Source organism: Tyto alba, unplaced genomic scaffold (genome assembly GCF_018691265.1).
Source record: "Tyto alba isolate M040663 unplaced genomic scaffold, T.alba_DEE_v4.0 Super-Scaffold_22, whole genome shotgun sequence".
In the NCBI taxonomy this organism is placed as follows: domain Eukaryota; kingdom Metazoa; phylum Chordata; class Aves; order Strigiformes; family Tytonidae; genus Tyto; species Tyto alba.
In genome coordinates this window covers 8,025,708-8,034,634 of record NW_024881296.1, presented here as the reverse complement: position 1 = coordinate 8,034,634, position 8,927 = coordinate 8,025,708, and the positions used below count along the sequence as shown (strand labels likewise).

Here is an 8,927-nt window from a genome sequence, read left to right as displayed (position 1 = left end):
TGACGGGGGGGGGGGGGGGGGTGTGTGTGGCAGACAGAGTTCATCTTGAAAAGCTGCTCCACTCTGACCTCTGCTCTCCCTTCCTTCCCTCACCCCTGACACTGGGCACAACCGGGACAAGGCGAAGGCTTCCCACACCGTGCGGGGCCCCATCCATGGCACCACGGTGCTCCTTGGCTGGGCACTGCCCCAGACCTGTGCGGTCCCCACGCCCCTTCAGGTGTCCTCCAGCACTGGCTGCTCCTCTCTGTACTGCTGGCGTGTCATAGCAGGAGGTGTTTTGCAGAGATCAGGCACAAAAGGATGGTTTCTGTTTCAAAAAAGAAAAAAGGAACAAGAAACAAACACATTATCTGTTCAATTCCTGTGCAGTTACTGCTGTAACAGTCAGCAGCTTTGAGGACTTCTTTTTGGTGATTTGATACATAAACCACATTTCCTATGTAGCACTGCCACTATTTCTTTTATCAGCTTTTTGACACCGAGCTGGGTAACGTGGGGTTTTTTATTGCCTTTTCCACCAGAATGAATTCAAAGGCAGCAAATGCAGCAAAACCAGAATACTGCTCATCTCGACTTTTCCAAGCAGCTAGTTTTCATTAAAGGAAAATAAATACAGATCACATTTTCTGTCCTGCAGTTAAAAGCCTGCCACAGCTGAAAGCTTTGCTTTCTTCTTCCCCTGCAGCCTCACTCAGCTAGCACTCCAGCTCTGCTCATGATCTGAAATGTGCAAACACACTGTTTCTTGGCTTTCCACCAGTATATATAAATACATGTAATTTTTTCCTTCGGAGAACCTGGAGGCTAAAGCAAGAGGGCAAGGGAGTACGTGACTAAAACATCCAAACTTCCTCTTTCATAAGCCATCACATGATGAAGTGCAATTACAATTCCTGCCTTGTCCCTGCCAATTGCAGGCGCGTTGCCTCACCCGAGAAACCCGGCTTCTTCCCCGCGTGTGTGTGTGAGTGTGTCGGGGTGTGCGTGTGTGTGTGTGTGTGTGTGTGTGTGTGTGTGTGTGTAGGCAGCAGCCGCTGCAGCCGGCTTGGCGCGGCTCCAGCTTCGGGCTGGAGAAAGAGGGCAGTGGGTGGAAGACGAAAACAAAGATCTGTTTACTTAGCATGCATGGATAAAGCGTCTCTCCAGCCGGGGAAGGGAGGAGGGAAGAGAAACAGCTTTGAAGGACTTTGATGCAATGTGAAAGGAGGGCTGATCGGGAAAAGCCAGCCGATGTTAACCCTTGGCTCTCCGGGGGCACGTCGGGGCTGCGCCGCGGCCGGGCTGTCCCCGTCCCCTTCCCCTTCCTGCCCCCCCCCCGGGGTCCTCAGGGCTCCGGGGGTAGCTCCCGGGGCTGCAGCCGCGGCCACCGCCCCGACGTGCGGGGCCGGGTCTTTGTTTTGCTTGTTAACAGCCCGGCGCCTCCGGGACGCGGTGGGAGCCAGCGCCGGGACGAGGAGGAGGGCGGGGAAGGGCGAGGCAAGGCCCCCCCCCCCCAACACACACAGACACATACACCCCGGCCCCGGCGGGTGGCACCGACGGGGGTGCGGAGGTGCGGCTGCTGCCCCCGCTCCCCGCGTAACCTCCGCGCCGGGCCGAGGAAGAGCAGGGAGGGGGCGGCGCTTCCCGCGGGGCGGGGCCGGCCCGGCGGCAGCTCCCCCGGCCCCGCCGCGCCCCGGCCGAGCCGTCGGGCGGCCGCCGGCCCCGGGAAGGCACCTCCCGACGTCAGAGCTTCCCCGGCCCCGGCCGGCCCCCGCCTCCCGCCTCCCTCCCTCCCCCCGTAACCTACATAACGCCGTGGGAAGGGCGGACCGAGCGCGGGTGTCGGGGGGAGCAGCCTCCGCCGTGATTACCCTGCGCGGGCAGGGGCGTGCGGGCGGCCGTACGTGCCGGAGTGCGCCCGGTGAGGGGTTTGCTTCACCTCCCGTGGCAAACGGGAAGAGCAAACGCCTTCTTTTCCTCCTTTCCCCTGCCCCCGCCCTCCCTGCGTTTTGGTGTGGATGCAGGCGGCGGATGAGGGATTCGCAGCGGGGAAGGGGGACGGGGAAGCATGTCTCCAGGTTTTTCTTTTTCGGGGAGGAGACGTCGTTTGCTTAGTCTGTGTGAATTTTGCTAATCTGCATTAGAGAACCGCTGGTTTGTGGTTGAGAACGACAGGAAATCTAGAACGTCCTATTTCCTGTGCATAATGACAACAGTTTTTTGTTTTGTTTTGTTTTTTAAAAAAAAAAAAAAAAAGAGTAATCGTTGTATTTGTTTATAATGGTGCCTCCTGCCCCGGCGTGGAGAACAAAGCCGGGCAGCGGTGCGGGAGGGCGCCGGCCCCTGCCCGGGGGTGGCACTGACCGACCCCACGGCGGGGGTGGGGGGTAGCCGCGGGGTGCGCCCGGGGCGCCTCGTCGTGCCCAAGGTCACGGGCTGAGCGGGACGGGGGTGGGGGACACGACACACGGAGCCCCGCACTGCGGGAAGCGCCCCGCGCGTCTCCGCGCCCACGGGCGGCAGATTTCGGCGAAGCCCCTCGGCGGCGCAGGAAACAGTAATAAAAACTAACAGAAATAATAAAAATAATGACAGAGAAGGAGGGAGCTGCAGCGCACCCCCGCCCCTCGCCTTGTCCCTCTCCGCTCCCACAGCCCTCCCCCCCCCACCCCCTCCCCTGGAGGGCGAGACGGGGCGGGGGGGCGCGGCGGCCCCTCGGCGGCAGGAGGAACCCCCGGTGCCGGTGGCTGTGCCGGCGACGGGGGCGCGGGCAGGGGCCGGGGCCGGGACCGCGGCGGCGGCGGCGGCGGCGGCGGCGGCGGGGCGGGGGCGCTCAGCGCGCAGGCGCGGCCGGCACTGTCGAAGAATCGAGGCGGCGGCGCGCAGAGGCGGCGGTGGCGGCTGGAGCCCGGCACGGCACGGCGCCGCCGCCAGCCCCGGCCCCGGCCCCGGCCCCCGCGGCAGTCCCCGCCCCGCCCGCCCCGCCGGCCCCCGCCGCCCCGCGCCGCCCCGTAGTAGCCAGCGAGCGGGGGAGCCGTGCGGGCGGCAGCGGCCGCAGCCCTGCGCCAGCCGCGCCGCGGAGATGCGCGTCCCCGCCGCCCTGTGAGCGCCGCCGGCGGAGACGGCGAGGGGAGAGGCGTCCCCCGCAGCGGCTCTGCCTGCCGGGGCGCCCGCCGCGCCCCGCTCCAGCGCACGGAAGAGGAAGGCGAGGGGGAGGGGGCCCGGCGGAAGGTCCCGCTGCGGCCGCGGCGCCCGAGCCTCCCCGTCGGGACTCCGGTGGCGAGGGGCGGAGGAGGAGGCGGCGGCCGGAGCCGGAGCGGGGGGCGCTCGCCGCTGCCCCGGGGCCGGGACATGTCGTCGGCGGCGGTGGCGGCTGCTTCCCGCAGGCAGTCGTGCTACCTGTGCGACCTGCCCCGCATGCCCTGGGCCATGATCTGGGACTTCACCGAGCCCGTCTGCCGGGGCTGCGTCAACTACGAGGGCGCCGACCGCGTGGAGTTCGTCATCGACACGGCGCGGCAGCTGAAGCGGGCGCACGGCTGCTTCCCCGAGGGCCGGGCCCCGCCGCCGCCCCACGCCAAGCAGCCGCCGCTCTCCGCCAAGGAGCTCCTGGCGCAGCAGCAGCAGCTCGGCCACCCCGCGGCGGCGGAGGCGGCGGCGCGGCCCCCGCCGCAGCCCCTGGAGCGCTACTCGCTGGCGGCCGAGCGGCCGCCGCCCCGCCTGGGCGCCGAGTACGGCGGCAGCCGGCAGGTCAATGGCATCCTGGTGCCCAACGGCTTCCCCAAACCCGAGGAGCCGCCCGAGCTCAACCGGCAGAGCCCCAACCCGCGGCGGACGCACGCCGTGCCCCCGACCCTGGTGCCGCTGGTGAACGGCGCCGGGCTCCCCGCCGCCATCGGCGGCCTGGGCAGCCGCGCCGCCGCCGCCGCCGCCGCCTCGCTGGCCGCCATCTCCGCCGCGCCCGCCCCGATGGCCGTGCCCGTCCCCCAGCAGCCGGCGGCGGCGGCGCAGGCGGCGGGGCAGGCGGCGGGGCAGCCCGGCGAGCTGGGGCACAAGCGCCCCGGCTCCGTCTCCTCCTCCTCCTCCTCCTCCTCCTCGGGCGGCGGCGGCGGCGGCGCGGCGGGGGAACACGACGGCGGCGCCAAGGAGAAGCGGGGATCGGCCGAGAGCCTGCCGGCGGCGGCGGCGGCGGAGCTGGCCGCCGAGGGCAAGGGCCGGGCGGGCGGCGAGCAGGAGTGGCTGGCCAAGCCCAAGACGGTGCGGGACACGCTGCTGGCCCTGCACCAGCACGGCGGCCACGCCGTGCCCCCCTTCGACAGCAAGTTCAAGAAGGAGCCGGGCATGGCGGGCGGCAGGCTGCTGGGCTACGAGACCAACGGCGCCGTGGCCAAGCCAGGTGAGGCGGCGGGGGGGCGGCGGCGGGCCGGGAAGGGGGTGGGTGCGGTGGGGGGGTGCCATCCCGGCGTGCGGGGCGGAGGGTCCCGGGCGTCTTCGGGTGCCCGAGGCGACGGCTTGGGTGGCCGCGGCCACCCGTTCCTGCGGTCGCACGGCGGTGACCCCCGCCCCCCCCCCCTTCCCCCCGCAGCCCCGAGCTCGGCGGTGCGTTGCGACCGTGCTGCTTTCTCACCCTCCTCCTCCTCCCCCCCCCCCCCCCCCCCCCCCCCCTTCTACCCCTCTTTGCCTCCGCAGGGGCCCGGGCCGCCCGGAAGAGGAAACCTTCCCCCGAACCGGAGGGCGAGGCGGGCCCCCCGAAGATCAACGGGGAGGTGCAGCCCTGGCTGCCCACCTCGTCGGAAGGGATGAAGCTCCCGCTGACGGCCGCCCCCTTCATGTCGCCCCCGCCGCCCACCGCCTCGCCCCACTCCAACCGGACCACGCCGCCCGAGGCGGCCCAGAACGGCCAGTCCCCTATGGCCGCCCTCATTTTGGTGGCGGACAATGCCGGGGGCAACCACGCCTCCAAAGACGCCAACCAGGTCCACTCCACCACGCGGAGGAACAGCAGCAGCCCCCCCTCTCCCTCCGCCATGAACCAAAGAAGGCTGGGCCCCGGCAGGGAGGTGCCGGGCCAGGGGGCCAACGCGGCGGGGGGGCTGGAGCCCGTCCACCCCGCCAGCCTGCCGGACTCGTCCCTCGCCGCCAGCGTCCCGTTGTGTTGTACCCTCTGCCACGAGCGCCTGGAGGACACCCACTTCGTGCAGTGCCCCTCCGTCCCCTCCCACAAGTTCTGCTTCCCCTGCTCCCGGCAGAGCATCAAGCAGCAGGGAGCCAGCGGGGAGGTGTATTGCCCCAGCGGGGAGAAGTGTCCCCTGGTCGGCTCCAACGTCCCCTGGGCCTTCATGCAGGGGGAGATCGCCACCATCCTGGCCGGAGATGTGAAAGTGAAAAAGGAGAGGGACTCGTGACTCGCCCGCTCTCGCCGCCCGACGCCACCTTGAACTCAAACTGCTTGAATTCTGTATATATCTATAAATATATATATAAATATATATATATATCTCCAAGACAAGGGAAATGTAGACTTCATAAACATGGCTGTATAATTTTGATTTTTTTGAATACATTGTGTTTCTATATTTTTTGAAGACAAAAGGTATGTACTTATTATAAAGGCATTTCTTCTAATTCTTCTCTTTTTTTTTTTTTTTTTTTTTTTGTTTTGTTTTTCGTTTTTTCTTTTTTTCCCTTTTGTTATAGCAACTATTTGTTGTGCTTCCCTGGTGACAGTTACTGTTCAATGTAGGCTGTGACTTGCGCTGCTTTTTTTAGAGAGCACTTGGCAAACTAGAAATGCTTCTAGCTGTATTTGTATGCACTTGTGTTTTTTTTTTTTTCCCCCTTTTGTTTTTCTTTTTTTCTTTTTTTTTTGTTTAAATGCCAAATACACTTTCTGACATTGTAAAGATTGCCTTACTGTCTGTGATTCCTTATTCCTGGCCCCTGTCCTGTAGAGCTGGTCGCATGCAGGCTTGGTCTGAGGGAGAAGAGTGGCTAGCCAAGGCGGGGATGCCCTTTGCCATCCCGCCGGCCAGGCGAGCTTAGGGAGCAGGAGGGCTTTCTCCCAGAAACGCGTGGCTCGGGTTGCGATGGCAGATCTGCCAGATCCAGTCCCAAATTCCTCCGTGTTTCTCAAGGGAAGTTGCCTCCAGAGTAGGATGTGGAGAGGTGTCCGAGAGGCGCTGTTGAGTTAGGGATTTCTGGGTTGGTTTGTTTTTGGTTTGGTGGTTGGTTGTTTTTTTTGTTTTTTTTTTTTTTTTAAGGCAAAGTTGACCGCAGTTCACGTGATCAGTTGTAGGATTACAAAACTGCACTTATTCACCAATTACATACCATAACGTGGAATTTTGATAACGAACTTAATTATACCATTGGCGAAGGCGCCAACGTAGCACTGCCATCTCTGAAGGTCTTCAGCGTCGCTCCTGGGGCTTTTGTGTCGTTGGACAAAGCTGGGGAGGTGGGGGAGAGACTTGATTTTTTTTTGTTTTGTTTTGTTTTAAATTTTAATTTTCAGATAGTGCAGGTGGACTTTGAGTTGGCTTATCAGTCACTTCTAGTGCTGTTGCTACTGTTACTATCGCCGACCCGGTATTTCCAAGTAGTGGCAGGTACGGTGTGGTGCAGTGACAGCGGTGACTGAGGCTCTGCCAGATTGCCCGCGGGCATATCAGTGACAGCCCAAATGTGGGTGGAGGAAACCTGTAATTTCCATATTACGTGTGCTTGAAACAAACCTACTGCTATTCTTTGAAAATGAAAATATAAACTGGTTGAAATGAAAGCAATTAGGGCTGCACATAATGGCCCTGGCCCTGCCTTTTAAGCTACTTTGGAGAACTCTTTTGTAAAGCCACTTCTTTTGATCACGCTTCTGCATCACCAAGCAGACTTTTAAAATCAATAAATCATTGGTTACTAGAAATAGTTCGAGTCTTACAGTGATGTTTTTGTGCTGTTTATAGTTCGTTGGCAACGCTGCAGCTGCACGAGCCCTTCTGTTGAGGTGTTTATAACTCGGTTATAAGCAGTTGTTTCTGAGCAAAAGGGTGGTAAGGTCGTCCCTTCCCGGGGACGGGCTAATAAACACTTCCAGTATAGGAAGAGGAGGAGGAGGAGGAGGAAAAAATCTGCTCAGCTGACTATAATTTGAAGAATTTTGGGTGCTTTTTAGTCAACTGTTCTTATTGTGATAATGTTCAGACTGCAATTTAATGCAGAGTAGATCTTTTTTGGAAGACGACTTTTTTTTTTTTTTTTTTTTAAAAAGAAATGGTCATTATTAGTATTTGAAGATCAGAACTGCACATGCACAGTAATTTTTTATGAAGTGTTTAATGAGCACACCCACTACATTGTGTTCCATATTACAGGTTGATGTAATATTAGATAAGACTTGCATGATAAACAAATTCATTGAGTCAATATTACGCTTTAAAACTTATACCTATAGTCAAGATTGGTGTCTTATGTAAACACATTTAGCCAATTTGAAGAAAACGCACATTATATATATATACCTATATATATATCTATATATATAAAAAAAAAAAAAAAAACAACTGTAAAGGATTCTTTGGAACCACTATGATCTGTGTAAATGTGTATTTAGGCACTTTATTAAAAAAAAATGGATTTTGAGCTGATAGATGGTAACAAGTTCTTCAAAGTTGCTTGGCATAATACCTCACATGGGATGAAGCTCATGTTTTTGATTAAGATGGTATCCCTACTCTTAAAAAAGCAGCAAAACCGAAACTCCAAAGCCTCCCTAAAAAGGCCCCCCATTTTGTGTTATCAGGTGGCCCAGCTCTGAGCCTGCCGAGGGCGAGACCTGCTCCTGACAAAGCATCCCCTTGTTTTGGGGCTGATGGACGTTGGTGTGACTGGGCGGAGAGGCCCGCAAGGAAGCACACCTTCCTCCTCCTCCCCACCGGCCGCCCCGCTCCCGCGGCTCTGTGACTCCTGGCGAGGATGGAAACTCCCCGGCTGGTGGTGCCAGGTGGTGGCCCGGGAACAACATAGCTGGAAAAGAAATGGCTCACGGTGGCTACGCTCGCTTGGCTGACATTCAGCCCCCAGATCCCAGCCAAGTCTAATCTTGCACCATAAAACTTCAGAACTGCAAAAGGATACAAAAATAAAATTAAAAAAAAAAAAAGAATTTAAAATCTGAGGGTGTTCATACATAGCTCATTTTTATCACATTCAATGTTGCTTTTTTCCTTTTGGTTGCTTTACTGAGTTACAATAAAGCTCCAGAGGATTCTCCTTTTATGCCAGTTAACTACTTCCTGGGCTACAAACTTTTTTCTTTTTTTTTTTTTTTTTTAAATTCTTTTTAAGTGCTTTAGCTGCAACAGTGCTACCGTTAATACTCCTTTTTAAACTTTTTAAAAGGTGATACTGTAATTTGTGTAGTATTAAAAGTGTTTTAATGAAGAATGTGTGATTATTGTTACTTTTTTTCAAACCCACTTCCATCACTTTTTTTTCCAAGATATCTTTTCCTTGCAGATCACCTGTGCGGTGCTTTTGTTGATAGCTGCTGAACTAACCTGTTGCCACTTATGTTTTTGTTTTGTTTTTTTTTTTTCTCTTCTCCTTCCGGCACAAAGTATAAGGAAGCTAGGAGCTTTAAAATACTTGCATTTTTTTGTGTATAAAAAAAAAAAGAAAATTTGAAAAAGCTATAGTTGCCCAAGTGCAGTATTATTTCTTTTTTTTTTTTTTTTTTTTTTTTTTTTTTTTTTTTTTTTAATACCGTTCCTGACACTTGTAACCAGGTAGCAGCGTGGGGCAAGAGGGGGTGTGTGGAGCTGGCGGGTGCTGCCCTGCGCCCGGGCCCCGGCGGGTGGGAAGGCACCGCACAAGGGAGGCTTTGACCGCCTTTGCGCTGGCCTCAGGAAACCTGGTATGTTTGGGAGCTCTCTTTTTAGATGTGC

The 8,927-nt window shown here is 57.7% G+C and overlaps 1 protein-coding gene across 2 annotated transcripts; it reads left to right on the top strand.

The window, feature by feature from the left end:
* The first annotated feature begins 3,224 nt into the window (after positions 1-3,224).
* Positions 3,225-8,396, top strand: IRF2BP2 (interferon regulatory factor 2 binding protein 2). Of its 2 annotated transcripts, XR_006165616.1 has the most exons (3): positions 3,225-4,381; positions 4,675-5,578; positions 7,784-8,396. XR_006165616.1 is itself a non-coding variant. In XM_042796089.1 (2 exons), exons 1-2 carry the CDS (start codon positions 3,337-3,339, stop codon positions 5,388-5,390), a joined length of 1,761 nt encoding a protein of 586 aa, XP_042652023.1. In that variant the 5' UTR covers positions 3,225-3,336; the 3' UTR covers positions 5,391-7,628. The 2 variants fall into 2 exon arrangements, 1 of the variants encoding a protein (XP_042652023.1); XM_042796089.1 differs by lacking the exon at positions 7,784-8,396 and having other exon boundaries at positions 4,675-7,628.
* The last annotated feature ends 531 nt before the right edge of the window (positions 8,397-8,927 follow it).